The 18,307-nt window shown below is 42.9% G+C and overlaps 1 protein-coding gene across 3 annotated transcripts in view; it reads left to right on the top strand.

Annotated features, from left to right (window-relative positions):
• The window catches only part of NAT10 (N-acetyltransferase 10), a 49,860-nt gene extending 37,087 nt beyond the window's left edge, over positions 1–12,773 (top strand). The window contains exons 21-28 of one of the 3 annotated variants that reach the window (XM_060261972.1): positions 3,293–3,389; positions 3,702–3,812; positions 5,093–5,265; positions 5,815–5,934; positions 9,035–9,133; positions 9,626–9,699; positions 10,949–11,032; positions 12,375–12,773. In XM_060261972.1, the coding sequence (XP_060117955.1) occupies positions 3,293–3,389; positions 3,702–3,812; positions 5,093–5,265; positions 5,815–5,934; positions 9,035–9,133; positions 9,626–9,699; positions 10,949–11,032; positions 12,375–12,465 (849 nt within the window). In that variant the 3' untranslated portion in view covers positions 12,466–12,773. Of the gene's footprint in view, positions 1–3,292; positions 3,390–3,701; positions 3,813–5,092; positions 5,270–5,814; positions 5,935–9,034; positions 9,135–9,625; positions 9,703–10,948; positions 11,033–12,374 lie in introns of those variants that run through there. The other 2 variants (XR_009556568.1, XM_060261973.1) reach the window with 2 other exon arrangements.
• Positions 12,774–18,307: the final 5,534 nt, after the last annotated feature.

Genomic DNA, 18,307 nt, shown 5'->3' with positions numbered 1-18,307 from the left:
CTGAGCCTGCTTGTGCGGGGAGGGTGGGATATAAATAAAAGGTATTATTATTATTAACACTTCCAGTTCAAAGCCCTTCCGTTTGGCCTGTCCACTGCACCTCGGGTGTTTACGAAGATGATGAGCGTTGTGGCTGCCAATCTCCGTCTCCATGGAGTTGTCGTTTTTCCATACATCGACGACTGGCTCCTTGTGGCGAAGTCGAGGGAAAGTTTGTCAACGCACATTGCCATCACTCTACGTCTTCTCGACACCTTGGGGTTGCAGGTCAATTTGGAGAAATCTCACCTTACTCCGTCAAGGACAGTGCATTTCATAGGGGCTTTGCTGGATACGAACCGGCATCGCGCATACCTGCCTCCGCAGAGAGCGAGGGACATTATCTGTCTGGTACGACTTCTACAGAGGCAAAAATGGGGCACAGCAGCTGCAGCGGATGCTGGGGCTGATGGCAGCGACGACAAGCGTGCTACTTTTTGCGAAACTGCGGATGAGAGGCCTGCAGTTGTGGTTCCTTCGCCAGTTTCGCCCACTCAGAGACTCACCTCGAAAGAGGTTCGTCATCCCATCCATGACTCTTCAGACGCTACAGTGGTGGGAGTCAGAGAACAACATCTGTCAGGGAGCTCCCTTTCATCTCCCGACTCCCACTGTGACTATCACAACAGATGCTTCCTTGTGGGTTTGGGGGACCCACATGGAAGGTCTGTGTGTGGGGGGCCCGTGGCCACCAAAACTGACTCAATGCCACATAAATTACCTAGAACTGCTGGCGGTTCATTTTGCCCTACGCTCTTTCCATCCCTTGGTGGCAGGGAAGATTGTAGCGTTACTTACGGACAATACCACTGCCCTGTGCTACATCAACAGGCAGGGAGGGACAGTTTCTCGCTGGCTCTGCGCACTGCCAATGAATCTCTGGTTGGAGTGTCTACAATACATCTTTGTGAAGGCTGCACATCTTCCAGGGGTCCTCAACATGCAGGCAGTCTTTCTCAGCAGGGGTGGGGCTTCCCCACACGAGTGGGAACTGCAGTGGCGTTTTCTGAAGCCTGTATTCCAGCTTTGGGGGTACCCGCAGCTGGATGTCTTCGCCATGGCTGAGAACAAGAAATGTCCCATGTTCTGTTCCAGAGGGGGAGCGAATGCAGCGTCTCTGGGAGATGGGCTCCTGCTTCCTTGGGAGGGCCGGTTCCTCTACATGTTCCCGCCTCTGCCATTGTTGATGAAGGTGGTCAACAAGATAGCAAGAGAGAGACCATGCTGCATCCTGGTGACTCCCTGGTGGCCTCGCCAGAACTGGTTCTTGATCCTGCTCCAACTGTCGAGGGTGGTCTTCTACCAGTTCCCGGCAGAGCTGGACCTTCTGTCAGCTCAGGGCGGGCACGTATTCCATCACAACGTGCCCCATCTGAAGCTGACAGCGTGGCTCATCGACCCATAGGGTTCTCTGACAGAGTCCAGCAAGTCCTTATGAACAGTAGAAAACCGTCCACCTGCACTTCCTATGACAGGAAGTGGCGGAAATTCGCTGAGTTCTTAGTTTACCCTTCAGTCTCACCTAGCAGGGTGGGATTGTCGGTAATTTTTGATTTTTTGTTATCCCTAGTGGATGCTGGCCTTGTTTTCTCCTCCATCAAGGTATATTTGGCGGCAATATCAGCCTTTCATGATCCTGTGGAGGGATACTCTGTTTTCTCACACCCTCAGTCCAAGAAGTTTTTGAGGAATTTGTTTAGGCTTCCTCCACCATCAAGATCGCCCCCACAGTTGTGGGACTTGACTTTAGTGCTGGACAAACTAACTTGTCGCCCCTTTGAGCCGATGGCCACGTGCTCTTTGCAGCTCCTGTCATGGAAGACTGCATTTTTGGTTGCCATCACATCAGCACGTCGTGTTGGAGAGCTCACGGCAATGTGTTGTGATTATCCTTATCTTGTTTTTCGGGAGGCTGGAGTTTCCTTGGCTCTGGACATTAGTTTTCTTCCGAAGGTGGTCTCTCAGTTCCACCTCAATTTAGAAGTTTGGTTGCCCACTTTTTACCCTACCCCTTCCTCGGATGAGGAACGTAGGTTGCATGCTTTGGACATTAAGCGTGCTTTGCTGTTTTATTTGAACCATTCAAAGATTTTTCGTAAGGACAAGCAGCTTTTTGTTTCGTATGCTGCTCCCAAGCTAGGTTCCAGGATTTCGTCTCAGAGGCTCTCAAAATGGCTCACTGAGACAATTAAACTCTGTTATTTGTTGGCAAAGAAGCTGTTACCTGGACCTATTCGTGGACACTCCACAAGAGCGATGGCCACGTCAGTGGCATTCCTGAGAGGTGTGTCCCTAAGTGATGTCTGCAAGGCTGCCACCTGGTCTTCTCTGCATGCCTTCATGAAGCACTACACGCTGGACGTGCATGCTCAGCAGAGGACTCGGTTGGGAACTGCAGTGTTGCAAGCTGTTTCTTCCGGTTGACCGTCTTCCCACCTCCAGGTATGTCTTGCTTGCTAATCTCCCATGAGTGTGAAGCACAGAGTCCACGAAGAAGATAGACAGGTTGCTTACCTATAACTGTAGATCTTCGAGTGGTCATCTGTGCATTCACACTACCCGCCCTCCTTCCCCACTGCTGATGGTCTCCCTCCAGTAGGGGCTTCCAGCGGTCAGGAAGGAACTGGCGGGATCCCCGCACTGGTGCCGGTGAGCATGCATACTGGGATGCCTGCGCATGCCCATTGGCGCCGAGCGCGGAAAAATCCCGGGCTTTTCAGATATCGATTCGGGGATCGGCACAGGCGCTCTATCCCATGAGTGTGAATGCACAGATGACCACTCGAGGATCTACAGTTACAGGTAAGCAACCTGTCTTTCTGACATGTCCATGCAATATCTTGTCTAACAGTGTCATAACTTTTGTGTATTAAATTATAGGTAATCACACACTGCCTTGCTTTAATATTATTAAAGTAAGCTGGGTTTTTTTAGGTCTTGGTAATGCGCATATTGTTTACCTTTAACAGACTAACTAAAAAAAAGCCTTAAGCAACTGACAGGTTTATTATAAATGTTGCATTAGAATCAGAACTGCTGGTTTATTTTTTGGAAAAAAATTCTTTTCAGTCACTTCAGTAGTGGCTTTGTAAGTTTGTTGCAGTTATCATTTTACTGTGACATGCTGGTTAACCATTTGACATCTAGTGGTGTTGCTTCTCTCCCTGAGAGCAACCTTTTTTAAAGCAGTTAGTTATTGAAAATGCAGCACCTCATAACATGTTGCAGCAAAGAACTATGCCTTGATTTCTAGAATGATCTGACTGGGGAGCATTCCTGCATCATGCTGAAGATACTGAACGAAGATGAGGAGAATGAGCAGGAGAGCTGGCTGACTGCCTTCTGGAAAGGTGACTGACTTAAGGACAACATTTTGGGGCTGCCCATTTTGAAGCTGGAAATGGTCTTGCACAGCAACTTTGGCTGCCTTGGTGTCATGTGGGACCTGGTACTTCTAGAAATCTGAGCTCTGGATTTTTCCATAGTGGCGATTTCAGATCAGTAACTGTCTGCATGACACTGAGGTAGTAAGGTCATCTTAAGAGGATCTAAATGTCTCTGAAGCGACTGAGTGCCATTTATGTCAGATCTGGCCCTCATAACAAATGATTTCAACACCCCTGGCATAAATAGTAACATTTTATTTTCCACTTGTTTTGCAGATTTCAGGAGGAGGTTTCTGTCTCTCTTGTCATATCAGTTTAGAACTTTCTCTCCTTCATTAGCTTTGAATATTTTACAAAATAGGAATATCAGGCAGCAGTCACAACCCCGTAAGTATGTTCCTTTGTGCTACTTATAAAGTATTTGAACTGACCACTCCAGTTTTGGTAATAAACTGAAGCTTTATTCCAGCAAGATAAAAGTGCTGCTGGTCAGTGAAAAGTCTGACACAGGGTTTATAGTGTCACCCATTCTAGGGTTGCACACTCCTTTAAGGAACAGATTTATAGTCCAGGGTGAGCGGGTGCTCTTGAACCCAGGGCCAGTATTGAATAAGCAGGTGGAAGCAGTTGGTTTAGCCAGCTGCTGCTTTTTCTGGGCAGAAGAGATCTCGCCAGTGTGTCTGGATTACAACTAGATTAGATTCCACAAGGCATTCTATGTGGGACTGCCATTGAGAGATGTTTGGAAACTTCAGTTGGCACAGAATGCTGCAGCTAGTGGGTAATAGGACCATATCACTGCAATCTTGACCCATCTACATTGGCCCTGCATATACTTCTGGGTGCAATTCAGTGTGCTGGTTCTGAGCTTTAAAGCCCTATGTGGTTTGGGACCAGCATACCTGAAGAACTGCCTATTCTCTCATGAACCTGTGTGACCATTGCAGTCATTTTTGGAGGCTCTGCTTCAGGTTCCCCTGTTTTCTGATACTCAGCAAGTTGGCAACCCAGGAGAGGGTCTTCTCAGTGATGGCACCAAAACTCTGGATCTCTCTCCTAGGGAGATTTGTCTGAACCCCCTCCCATTGCCATCTTCCACCAGCCAATGAAGACTTTTTGTTTTGTTTCATCTGCTATTCCCTTGGTGAACCATCATTCCTGCACAATGTTTTTATTGTTATTTTTAAGTTTTCTATATACCTTAGATTTTGCTTTAATTATGTGTTTTAATTGTTTTTAAAATGTGAGTTTATTATGTATGTTTTAATCTGTTAGCCATCATGGTAGACTTTATGAGGGCAGTAAAGTGAAGTATAAATTTTGTAAAAGAAATAAAACTGAGCCATGGAAAGTGCAGTTGGTAAGTCTTCATAGCATTTTGTTTTCTTTATGCCAGAGGTCTTCAGGCTTTTTAGGCCCAGGATCCACATCAACCTTAATCTGCAGTAGTAGCCCCACTTACAATTTTTTCATCAGTATGCTCACCTGCTCTCTGTTTTCCTAATTTCTTGCTCTTCCCTGAAGAAGAAATTGTTTCTCTTCTTCTTAAAACAACAAAAATCCAGAGATTTGGAGGAAGTGATATGTTTTTGAATATCTGGTTCCTGTTCTGTGTAGCAACTATAATTTTTTCTCTCTCCACTTTTCAAACAATTCATGTGTCTCAGCAATCAGCCGTAGTGAATTAGAAGCTGTTTTTATTCCATATGATCTGAAGAGGCTAGAAATGTATTCAAGAAACATGGTTGATTATCATCTAATTATGGACATGATCCCTGCTATCTCAAGGATGTACTTTCTCAGCCAGCTTGGAGACATAACCCTTTCTGCTACACAGTCTGTAGGTACCTTATTTTTTATCTGTACACCAGTTCTTCCATATCAGTTTAGTTCCTCTCACTTGATAATGGCATACTTGCATTCCAGTTTGTGTCCTCCTAGTGGGGTGTCTGTATTAGAATTGTTTTGATACATTGTATGTGTCAGTAAATGAGGCACCTGAAGAGAAGATATTGATTTATATCCCACCCTCCACTCCAAATCTCATAGTCTCACAGCAGCTCACAATCTCCTTTATCTTCCTCTACCACAACAGACACCCTGTGGGATGGGTGGTGCTGAGAGGGCTCTCACAGCAGCTGCCCTTTCAAGGTCAACCCCTGCAAGAGTTATGGCTGACCCAAGGCCATTCCAGCAGCTGCAAGTGGAGGAATGGGGAATCAAACCCAGTTCACCCAGATAAGAGTCCACACACTTAACCACTACACCAAACTGGCTCTCATACATTAAAATACGTTGACCAATAAGAGCCCAGTTCCTCTTGCCCAAATGTAACATTTTTAAAATATTGAATCAAAGAAGGAACATCCTTTTTTTTTTTTTTAAACAGGCTCTTCTTCTTGGGATTGGCTTGCAGCACAGATATGTGGATCAATTGGAGAAAGAGATAGACCTGCCTAGTGGTCAGCTGATGGGTCTCTTTAACAGGATAATCCGCAAAGTTGTTCAGGTAACAGTCATTTTTAAGAGGACTGCTAAAATCTTCAGATTAACCAAGTGGTAGAAAATCATAGTGTCCAGATCCTGTGAAAGACTGTATCCAATATGGAGCCACCTTCTAATGCAATATGTCTAGCTTCAGTGGAAGAGGCTTAGTCCACCAGTGAAATATTCATTGTACTGAAGGAAAGCTCCATCATTAGAGCTATGGAACTTTTTGGTACACCTTTGAGGTACAACTTGGAGCATAAATTTTACATCAGCAGTGCAATTCATGATTTACCACAATGATTCTTAAGACTTGGATGAACTGTTTCTTGAGCTCTTATTAGCCAAGGTATTCAGCTGCATTTTAATTCTCCTTTGTGCTGGGGGTGAGGAACCGGAATCATGGGTAGGTGGGGGGAGCTGGAATGGGCTGGGGATTGCTCACCAATTTTCCTTCCTGTTGTTTATCTGCTCAAAAGCTTCACACAAGCCCAAGCTTTTTTCTCACTGGGTAGGGGGTAGTTGGAGGGAACTTGCACATGATTGTCACACTTAATTTAAACCTGAAGGGGTAGTAGAAAGGATTCCTGTTCCCCAAGTTTTATTTATTTGGTCGATTTATATTCCGCCCTTTCCCATATGGGCTCAGGGCAGATCACAGTCGTAATAAAACAATTAAAACACAGTAATAACTCAATAAGATACCAATAAGATACAACTACAAAAAATATACATGGGCGGGCAGGCACATATTTCAGATAAAACAGGTATTCCATCTTGTAATTTTATAGCCCATTGTGGGGGAGGGTAACAGATGGTATAAGCAGTAGAATGAAGGGACGTCCACCTGCCTCAACCAAAGGCCTGGCGAAACAGCTCTGTCTTGCAGGTCCTACAAAACGGAAGTAAATCCAGTAGGGCCCGGATCTCCACAGGGAGCCGATTCCACCAGGTTGGGGGCAAGCCGGACGTCCCTTGGGCTGGGGATGGCCAGAAGGTATTGGTTGGCCAATCGCAACAGTCTTCAGGGTTCGTATGGGGAGAGGCGGTCCCGCAAGTATGTTGGTCCCAGGCCGCGTAAGGCTTTAAAGGTCAATACCAAAACCTTGAAGCGGATTCGGTACTCAGTTGGTAACCAGTGCAATGTGCACAGCATCGGCCGACTGCCTGCCCGTAAAGGCAGTCCAGTTACTAGCTGCGCAGCCACATTTTGTACCAGTTGGAGTTTCTGAATCAGCCTCAGGGGCAAGCCTGTGTAAAACAAATTACAGTAGTCCAGTCTGGAAGTGACCGTTGCATGGATTGCTGTAGCTAAGTCATGGGGGGTCAGATAGGATGCTAGCTGTTTAACCTGCCGAAGATGATGAAATGCAGATCATGCAACAGCTGTGACCTGGGCCTCCATGGAAAGGGAGACATCCAGTGTCACGCCTAGACTCACTTTCTGGGATGGCACAAGAGGAGCACCATCCAGGGTGGGAAGATGGATGTCTGATCTTAGCCCCCCTCGGCTCAGATACAGGACCTCTGTCTTAGCTGGATTAAGCTTCAGCTGGCTTAACTGCAACCATCCAGCCACAGCTTCTAGTGCCCTGGTCAGATGTTCCGGGGTGGAGTCTGCATGGCTGTCCATCAGCAGATAGAGCTGGGTGTCATCTGCATACTGGTGACAACCCAGCCCAAAACCTTGGGCAATCTGGGCAAGGGGGCGCATATAGATGTTAAACATCATTGGCGAGGGAATAGCTCCTGTGGCACACCACATTCGAGTGAGTGCTGCAGGGGGATCTGCTCGCCAATCGCCACCCTTTGTCCCCGATCATGGAGAAAAGAGAAGAACCACTGTAAGGCTTTCCCCTGAACTCCTTTATTGGCAAGGCGGTGGGTCATTAGATCGTAATTGACTGTCAAACACTGCCGAAAGGTCTAACAGTAATAGCAGCGCTGACCCACCTTGATTCAGATGCCTTCTAAGGTCATCAGTGAGGGCAACCAAAGCAGTCTCCGTCCCATGGCCAGACGAAAGCCGGACTGGAAGGAATCTGGGTAGAGGTCTCCTCCAGGAAAGCTTGGAACTGCTCTGCCACCACTTTATCAATTATCTTACCCAGGAACGATAGATTTGACACTGGGCAGTAACTAGCCAGGACCATCGGGTCCAAAGATGGCTTTTTAAAAAGTGGACAAACCACTGCCTCTTTTAAGTTTAGCTGGAAAAGTCCCTGTTTCCAGAGACAAGTTAACAATGTCAGCTAAAGGACCTTGGAGACCCTCTCCACCTGCTTTGAAGCCAGGATGGACAGGGGTCCAATGGGCAAGTGGTTGGCTTCACTGCAGCCAAGATCCTGTCCACATCTTCCCGAGAAAGACTGCTGAAGTGGTCCAACGTGGGTCCAGAGGACGGACAACAGGCTTCCAGTTCCCGTGCTGTATCAACTGTGGCTGGAAGAGCCTGGCGGAGAGTCATGATCTTGTCAGCAAAGTAGGTCGCAAAAGCCTCACAGCCTATATCCAATTCCCTAGCTTTTAGATTGCCTGTTGGCACTGTAGTTGAACTAATTATCCTAGATAATTGGGCTGGGTGCAAATTCGCTGACTCAATGAAGGCCGCAAAGAATTCCTTCTTAGCGGACTTCACTGCCTTCTCATAGGTCTTCATAAACACTCTATAAGAAGTTCTAGACTCTTCGTCATGAGACCTCCGCCACACTCGCTCTAGCTGTTTAAGTTGCCACTTCAGCTCCAGGATATACCATGGAGCTGATTGAGTATGGCGATGAAGAGGGTGCTGGAGGGCAATGTCAATGGCTGCAGAGAACTGGGAATACCAGTCCTCTACTAGCTCATCTATATAATGTTGGCTATACAAATTGAGATCCTGGCTTTGTAATGATTAGAGACCTGCAGTTTGGCTGTAAACTGGTAATTCCCAAGCCCTTCAAGTTTCATCTTTATGAAACTGACTTTTAAAGCAGCATTGGTCAAGGCAGAATGTCAATTAATGGGAAGGGGGAATGCTGCAGAAGTCCTGTAGCACTGCGTGGCCTGTATATCATGTAAAGCATTTTACTGGGAGAGGTGGGGAGTAAGTTCCATCACTCCTTGGTTTGTCTTTTCTTCAGTTATTCAACACTATCCAGGAAAATGCTGTGGAAGAGCAGATGGCAGCAACAAAGGAAGTTGTAATGGAGCCAACTCTGAAATCATTAAATGAAGATTTGGTAATTTTATTCTCTTAAGATTTCGGATATTAGAGCTTCAGGAAGACTGCTATTTTTTTACTCCCTCAGAGAAATAGCACTTTAACTCACAGTCCATGGACTGTAAGTCATTCATGATGAAAATGTCCAGAAGCACCTTCTGTCTGAATATCAAGTATTGGGGGCAACTGGGAAAGTTGCTGCCATCCTGGCCAGAGACGTCTGACTGGTCATTCTCCATAATAGAATACTGGTCTCTTCTTCTGTAGAAAATATATGTAATTGGCCTTCTTGATATATGGCATGTGATTTATTTCATAATATTGGAGGTATTTTGGTAGACCAATCTTTTTTGGATTATTAGCTTTACTTAAAATAGATAAGATGTATAAAATACATTAACCAGCAAGTATTTCCTGGAGTGTTAATCCTGAGTGGTCCACTTGTATGATCTTGATAAGATGGAACTCTTCAGTGCATGTTATATATAAAGGGTTTTTTCCCTTGGTGTAGGAAGAAGCAGCAAAAGAGTTTCAGGAGAAACACAAGCAAGAGATTGGGAAGCTGAAAAACCTTGATCTTTCACAGTAAGCAGTCCTTCCACCCCTCCCTTGCACTAAATAGTTTTGTTTCCAGAAGATGGGGCTTAATGGACATAAACCACTTTGCCACAGCATCCACTTAAGACCAAGAATGCTACAGGGAACACCAGTCTAGTTTTGGTATCAATGTTGATGAGCTGCCTGCAAATAGGGAGACATGATCTAGTGTGTTGGCAAAAGTAGACTGATACATGGATATAGGATTCTAAACAGACTAAGAAGCTAGAGGCTTTATTAAGCTAGCCAGATAGGCTTTAAGTCATCCAAGACAGACTTTGGCTGTTTTTCCAACTTTTGAAGAAAGTTCATGTTAAAACTTTGCCACATACAGAAGATGTCTAGCAGGAGGCACATTGTCTTTATTTATTTTTATTTTATTTATTTATTTGAGATTTATATCCCGCCCTTCCCACCAGGTGGCTCAGGGAAGCTTACAACATATAAAATCTGACATAAAAATATAAAATTAGACATAAAAATTAGACATTCCATAATTTACATAATTAAAATCTAAACATTCACATAGTTATGTACTTAAAACATTCAAGACATACGGCGGTCTTGCAACTACACTCAATTTCAAGTTTCAGTGTTTCAGTGCCGGTTAGTTGTAAGCCAGCCGGAAGAGGACTGTCTTACAGGCCCTGCGGAATTGAACAAGGTCCCGCAGGGCCCTTACCTCTTCCGTCAGCTGGTTCCACCAGGAAGGGGCCATTACTGAGAAGGCCCTGCTGCATTGCTGAGGTAGGTTTGCTAGTGCAAAAGAGTTATATCTCCACTGTTTTCCATAAAGCCATCAAGACAGGACAGAAATTATGGGCTAGTGTTTCACTGGAAAGGGAGCACCAGGGCCACTTTTTTGAGAAAAATGTTAAATAAGTCTCCGGGCTACTCTGAATATAGCTTCTGGTGGGTAGCTGTGTTGTTCTTCAGTAGAAGAGCAAGTCTGAAGTCCAGGAACACCTTAGAGGCCAACAGAATTGTTGAAATATAAAAAGTTCTGTGTTTTTTGTCTCCCATTTCAAGGGCTACAGAAGTTGAACATTCTGTGTGGCTGAGGAAAGAAAGTATCAGTGAGATTCACAACTGCTAGCTTTGTGTATTGTGCATCAATGAAATATACAACTGCTTGCTTTGAATTCAGCCTTTTGTTTCTGGAAAGCAGCATAATTAATCTTTTCTGAACTAATTGATCTATTTGAAAGGATTTTAAAAATCTCTGCTTCACATTCAGATATGTAATAAGAGGCGATGACGAAGAATGGAACGAAGTGCTGACCAAGGCAGGACAGAATGCGTCCATTGTCAGTCTGAAAAGGTTAGTGCAGCAGGAAATTCAGGGGTGTGTCCTATCTAGTGTATCTAGCACCTCAGCAATTATATGCAACTGAAGAATTAAATGGGCAGCAGTGAAGAAAGCGAACTGATATATTCCCTCAGTATGCTTCCTTTTCTTCTTTCCTGGTCAGATAGTGGAAGTAAGTGGGATTATTCTGTATCATAAGCATTATTTCCCTTGCTGTGCTGTAGAACTACTTTAGCTGTGTTGGTTTATATACTGTTATGATTTATAATAGATTTCTTTCTTATTAAATATTGGCTACATCCTCACTTCTAAAAAATTAGTTCACATGAAAAACATTTGTCATATTTCATCTCAGCTTCTGTGGTAAGAGAAGAGCAGGTCTCTGTTCTGTGAAAGTTCACTTGGGAGAGCTGGATGTTAACACACTGTCTTGAAATAGTTACTATCCTTCAATTTACGGGGGAAGGTATATACCAGCTTGGTTCCTGTGTGAGTTCTTGGTGGTGCTGGTTGTTTCCCAAGAAACTTTTTGCCAGTATTCTGTTTCCATGAAGTCAGCCTGGTGTACCTCTTTCTTGAGTGGAGCAACTCCATGGCAGAACCTTTGTCACTTTTTGCTGGTTAAATACACTGTATGATTGACTAGGTACTATAATATTAAATTTTTTAAATATGTCCTGCCATTTTTATGTATGTATTTACTGCATTTATATTCTGATTTTCTCACAGAGATTCAAGGTTGATCACACAATTAAACAATAATGTAACTGTAATAACAATGCATTAAAAACAATGCATAAAAACGGAATCAACAAAATTAGAGAGTATAAAAAATAATAGCAAATATACACAACAAACAAGCCAATAAAATAGGACTACAAATGTGGAGAGAAGTACTATAGAGGCATGATAGTGCATGCAATAAATAATGGGAATTAAGTTGAATTCATTTAATTCAAAGAATCTTTGAAAATAACAAAATTGCTATTACTATTTTCTCCTGTGTAACATAGCTTTAGTTATGGCTGCATGGTATTTGCTAAGGAATCATTATCCTGAGATTATTTTTAAAATTACTAGATGTGTTTGAAAATGTGTGGGTGCTGTATACAAACACCCTGACTGATTTCCGCTAGTTAATGGCCCTGCATAGCTCTTTGCTCTTCCACAGGCCTAGTAAGAAACAGTCAGTTACATAAAGGAGAAAAATCCAAACCTTTGTTACTGCCATGATTTTTATATAGGGTTGCAAAATTTGACTTTTTACATGCAGAATCTTGGTGTAGAATGTTTCCTTGCGTGAATAATACCTGAGTGGTGGTGTATGCATTTTCTGTGTGTTTGTTTTGTTCAGTGACAAAAAAAGAAAATCAGAAGCTGTAATAGGACCGAAACAGGAGAAGAAATTTAAGAATAAAGCCTCAAAGCAAAAATGGAAGAAATGACCCTCAAATCAACATGTGGACCTGAGCTCCTGTTTGGGGAGGATCCAGCATCTTTTATAAGGCAAATGACTGAAAGCTAAGAAGAAGCTGTACCTTGGAGTGGAAATGCCTTGAGCGTTTAAGAATACTGCATGCAGCAGCGCTGTTCAGAAGTTATTTTTATATTACTGCCAGCTCAGCATTTGTGCTACATTAAAGGGAGTGTAGAATTGCACACTGGATTATTACCAGGAATCCTAACTTTTTGGGTCTACAAAACTCTGCTTTGTAAGCCTAAGAGACCTATAAACATCCTTCCCATTTCTTTATGATTGTTGTTCTTACTGGTGATTTTTGAAGGGAGGCCTAGGTTTCATCGTGCCTGTGTGTGTTTATTTTACATTGAAAGCTGATATTTTTCTTACTTTTAGTACAATGGGGTGTACAACATTCAGTAGAATTTTAAATGGTCAGCTTTATGTGCCTGTCCACTGTATTTTACTAGGCTTTATGATATAGAAAAAAAATCCACCTTCAGATCTAATGAAATCTCCAGTTGAATACTGTCATCGCTATATGGTTCCAGGGTTACTTCTGCACATTAGTAGCTGGTTCTGTTCCAATGCTCTGCTGGTACTATGCAAGACAGAGGATATGGGGAATGTATTTGTGCTCCCACATCCTCTCCCTGAATTGCATCATTCCTGCTTCTCAATTTGTACCACAGGGTATGCCATTTGTGTCAAGTTACTGCAGGAGATAAGCAAAGAAGTGGCCATGATTATGTGTTGTAAGCTGCAAGAATGATGAGTATATTTGGATGTGCCATTACACCAAAGACAGCAAATGATCCAATAAGAATTCCTTAGAATCCTAGAGTAGAAAGAGACCTCTAGGGTCATCTAGTCCAACCCCCTGCACAATGCAGGAAACTTACAAATACCTCCCCCACCCCCAGTGATACCTGCTCCATGCCCAGAAGATGCCTCCCCCCCCCAAGCCCCCCCTCCAAGATCCCTGGTCAAACTGGTGTGGAGAAAAATTGCTGCCTGACCCCAGAGTGGTGAACAGCATTTCCCTGGGCATTTTAAGGAAGGACCATGAGAACTAAGCATTGATACAACCCTTCCTGCCCTCCCTCTCATAATCTGCCTATGTTCACAAAATCAGCATTGCTGTCAGATGACCATCTACCCTCTTCTTTTTTTTTTTCCGTTTTCAAGATTTATTTATTAAATTCTGGGATGTGATTCACAAATACAGAACAAAAAGGTTTCTTAATACAGCAATATCTGTGTCACATTGTACAAACAACAATCACCCAGGTGGAGGGTGGATGTGGATTGCTTCCATGCATAAAAGGGCCTGTATGACAAGCCGGAAAGGTAAAGACAAACTATATAAGAACAACACAAAGCGTAGGGCAAAAAGCGAACAAACAGAAAAGAAATAACGAGCAAATTGCCTTGCCTTTTCCGTTATAACGTAACAATATGTCAGTGATAGAAAGGTACCGTGTCTATGTTTATTTCTTGTAGTTTTTTTTCTCAAGCCAGTTATAAAATTTCTCCCATTTTCTACTAGCTTCCTCTTTGGACTCTTCTCTTAATAACCTAGAAAGTATATCCATTTCGGCAGCTTGAAGAATTTTGTCAATCACCTCATTTATGTCCGGGCAGTTCTTTTGTCGCCAAAATTTGGCAAACACTATCCTCGCCGCTGTAATCATATAAACCGTTATAAATTCATCCTCTATACACACTTCTTTTTTCACTAAGGACCATCTACCCTCTTCTTAAAAATCTCCAAGGAAGGAGAGTCCACCACCTCCTGAAGAAGTCTGTTTCACTGAGGAACCACTCTTAACTGTCAGTTTAGTCAAAAACTTTTGATTTAATTTTAACCCGTTGGTTCTGGTCCGGCCTTCTGGAGTAAAAGAAAACAATTGCACACCAGTTGGTGCTCTTGTTTTCATACATTGTGTGCTGTAGCTATGACTGGATAGTGCATCTCCAGGGCTGCCAAATCAGAATCTGGAACAATTCAGGGCTGTGAAAATATCCAGGTCTCTCTTCCGTTTTTCCACCTCTCTCCTTGAATGCAACTTTCTGGTCCTCATGGTTGTGAAGATGATAGAAACTACATCAGCAATACCTAGTGAAATTCCAGAAGCTGGAGGATAATTGAGCAGGAACCCTCATGCGCTATGACTGCATGACATGTGGGATGTGATTTCAGTGCTCAGCATAGCTCTATCCCTACGTCATTGTCACAGTTCCCTGGATATTTATTTCCCCAAATATCTGCAGGGGAAAAAAAATTAAACCTGGAACTTGGCAACAGAATTTGAAACTGTAAAATAAAGAGATAAAGTCGGCTTAATCTTCAAGCCAAGAGTGTCTACCAGGAGGGTTCTACCATGCTGCAGATCAGGAGGATGTAGTTTCAGAATCCTGAGCTCCATATTTTTGTTGGCCAGTGCAGCAGAACTGGCACCTTTTTATTGCTCTACACATTTAAAGCACATTTTCCAACTCATTTTAGCTTGGATTGAACCAGTTTCCTTTGGCCTGAGCTATTTAGAGTTTGAGGTCTGGCTTGCAGCAGTGAACAACAGGTTTATGAAGAACTAGTCATGATTGCAAGCCTCAAATGTTCCAAAACTACCGGCCACCAAAATCCCAAAATTAGATTATAGCGTGAACTTTTTAGAAAGATTCCTTTTGTTTGCAACTTTTTTTTTAACGTTGGGGTTTCTGGATGGTTATAGGTTTGTTTTTAAAGCTCTTCCCTCTGGAGTCCTGAGAAATGAGAACAACCAACTTAAGAGGAAGAAAGGGATCCTATTCTAAGGGCTGCAGCGTGAGCAAAGAATTAGAATATCTACAGGAATATAGGTCCTGAACTACAACAGCTAGAGACGGTCACCCTGGTACAGGAAGCCACAATATCTACCAGTATACATTTACATATCAAAATTTAATATATAGAATAAAATACACATGGTGTGCTTTACTAAACTGTTTTTGGCCTAGTCAAGCCTGGGTATGGCTCATTTAGCTCCATATTGTTTACTTTTCCTGGCAGCAGCTCTGCTGGGATTCAGGCAGAAGTCTTTCCAGTTTGCTGCCTGAGATTCTCTAACCAGAACTATTAGGAATTGATCCTGAGGCCTTATGCAAAATGTGCTCAGCACCAGACAGTCATTTTCACTACTACCATGAATATGGGAGAGAGCTGTATTCAGGGGAGAGTCTGTTGGTTTCTCTCTCTTTTTTTTGGTGACCAACTAATGACCTGAGAAGGTGATGGCACTAGAAAGTACATGGTAGGCTACCGGACAGTGCCCTCAAACCTTAGTGCACATGTTGGAGTGTGAGCATAAGCCTAAACAAAATGGTAATATTAGGCTGGCCAGTCCTGCCACATTCCAGCCATAGCAACTGCTGGTGCTGGCCTTGTGCTGCAGTAGTGAGTTATGCTTCATCCCACACAATTTACATTGTTCTAAACTTGGAGGAAAGTTACTTGCAAGTAGTTGCCTACAGTGCACTCCTTAAGTAATCATACACCCTTCCAAGTCCATTGGAGTCAATGAGTTTAGAAGCATGTAACTCTCAGCTAATTTAGGGGAGGGATGAAATTCAAACTGAGGAATTCCTGGTTTATGGCTCATTCTCACCCACTGCACTATACCACCTCTCAAAATCTGTTTCTAGTTTTATAGTGTGACACCCTGTTCTAAGGTTTCATATAAACAGCCAAATCTATTAGTCGAAAGGGTACAGCATAATTTGTGTGTGTTTTCCCTTCATTAATCATGTAAATACTTGGCGAAGAGTTACTACTTGATGTCAGCTGGAGTTGTAAGACAGCAGCTGGTGATAATCAGAAAGGTTTCTTTGTGGTTAATCTCTGCATTACAGGAATCAAATGCTTGCAGTGCATTATGCCAGTGCTTATGGTGTATATGAGTGCTGTGTGAGGACTTAACACTGCGCTGTTCTCCTGAATTTGTTGTTATTTATTAAGCACCTAAATTTTAGACAGTATTGTGTATACACCTCCACCTCCCCACACAATTCTCGCTTGTCCTTCAGTTTCCTTAATAACTGCTAAGCTCTGTAATCATGGCAATAAACTATCAGACTAGAAAGTGATTTAAGGGAAAGCTAATGAAAATCAAGTTCTTTTAAAAAGAAAGAACAAATGTAATGCAGTACAAGATCATGAGATGAAATACTTTTTTAAAAAAGAAAAGCATATATTGGATTAAACCTCTTATGCTGCATGGCTAACAATATGAGATAAACCTCTAACAGAATTTTTACATAGGTGAAAATTCAAGATGATAACAGTAAAATGTGAGGTGCCCTGACCTGGATAGCTCAGGCTAGCCCAGTCTCTTCACGTCTTGAAAGTTAAGCAAGGTGGTTACTGGTCAATATTTGGATGGGAGACCACCAAGGTATACAAGGGTCGCTATGCAGAGGCACGCAGTTGTAAACCACCTCTGACATCTCTTGCCTTGAAAATTATATAAGTCAGCTAGGACTTGACATCAAAAAAAGAGAGTTTTATTAAGGTAGGTAATGGATATGAGGAGCAGCTTCTGGAAAGGGGGACTGAGAGGAGTGGAAAGACTTTGAAATGATGCATTTATGTAATGTGTTTTGTGTAGCTGTCCATCCACAAATAGCTTAAAAGTGTTTTGAAAGAGGCTGTTTAAGTCATTTATTGTGCTTTAGGGTTGAACACTTGGTTTGCAGGCAGAAGATCCCAGGATTAATCCATGGCAAATAAGAGTCTTGGGTAGCAGGGCTGGAAAAGACTTCTTGTAGAGATTCATTGCCAGCATAAGCCAGTGCTACAACTCATTCCAGTGCTACAACTGTCTGACCACCTCATATATTCATGAGTGCCCAGAGGCCCCTGTTTGCAGCAGTGAAGGCTCTTGTAGCAAAAATGGTGGTATGATAGTGAGGGGCTCTGACTGCCTGTCTGTAACGCAACTGTGGTCAGAGGTAGCAGGAGTTTTAAATTGCTTCCAAATGCATCCTTCGGCCTGAGCTGACTGCTAGGATGTGAAAACACAGATGTTGTTTTACGGACTGTGCAACTTACTGCCCATTAAACTGAAGTGAAAAGAAGGCCTGTCCTTGCACATATCCCTCTTTGGGGCAATGAAGTCTAATTGAAACCCTGGCTGTTAACTTTATAAAATATGGGGAGAGAAAGTAATGGTTTTATGGTAAGGTAATTAAAATCCAGAGAACCATTAATAGCTGTTGAAGAGGATACTTACTTAGTAGTGGTGCAGGTCACAGGAGAATATATGCATTTAATATATTTAAATAATTGCTAATGATAAGGATTATTTGTTTCTTCTACTGTCACCTCCATTTGCATTCCAGAATTTTTTTGGGGTTGCCAGGTGTCCCACTGTTGCAGGAGACCTCTCACAGGCAACCCTTGGAGTGCTGATGGGAGGATTTTTTTAAAGTACTAGAACCTGGAAGTACTTTCACTCTAGGAAATGCCAGATTTTTTAAAATATTCTTAAACTTAGAAGTGATGTCATAGTGCTCTAGAAACTCTGCCAAAAACTGTGGTTTTACTGTTGAGTGTCTGGCAATTCCTAGAATGACACCACATTTCCCTTCAGTTTTCCCCCTAAGTGATGTCCCAGAGCACACAACCCCGTGCCCCAAGCTCCTGGCAATTATCAGAAGCAACCCTAATTTAATTGCACTTCCTTAATATAATGAATCAATTCACACATAAGAAATTGCATGATAACAAAATTAACAGCTAAGAATAAATCATTTTTAACTTATTTTCACAAGACATTAGTTATATGGAT

Source organism: Heteronotia binoei, chromosome 21 (genome assembly GCF_032191835.1).
Source record: "Heteronotia binoei isolate CCM8104 ecotype False Entrance Well chromosome 21, APGP_CSIRO_Hbin_v1, whole genome shotgun sequence".
Classification (NCBI taxonomy): Eukaryota; Metazoa; Chordata; class Lepidosauria; order Squamata; family Gekkonidae; genus Heteronotia; species Heteronotia binoei.
This window is presented reverse-complemented; position numbering and strand designations above follow the sequence as displayed.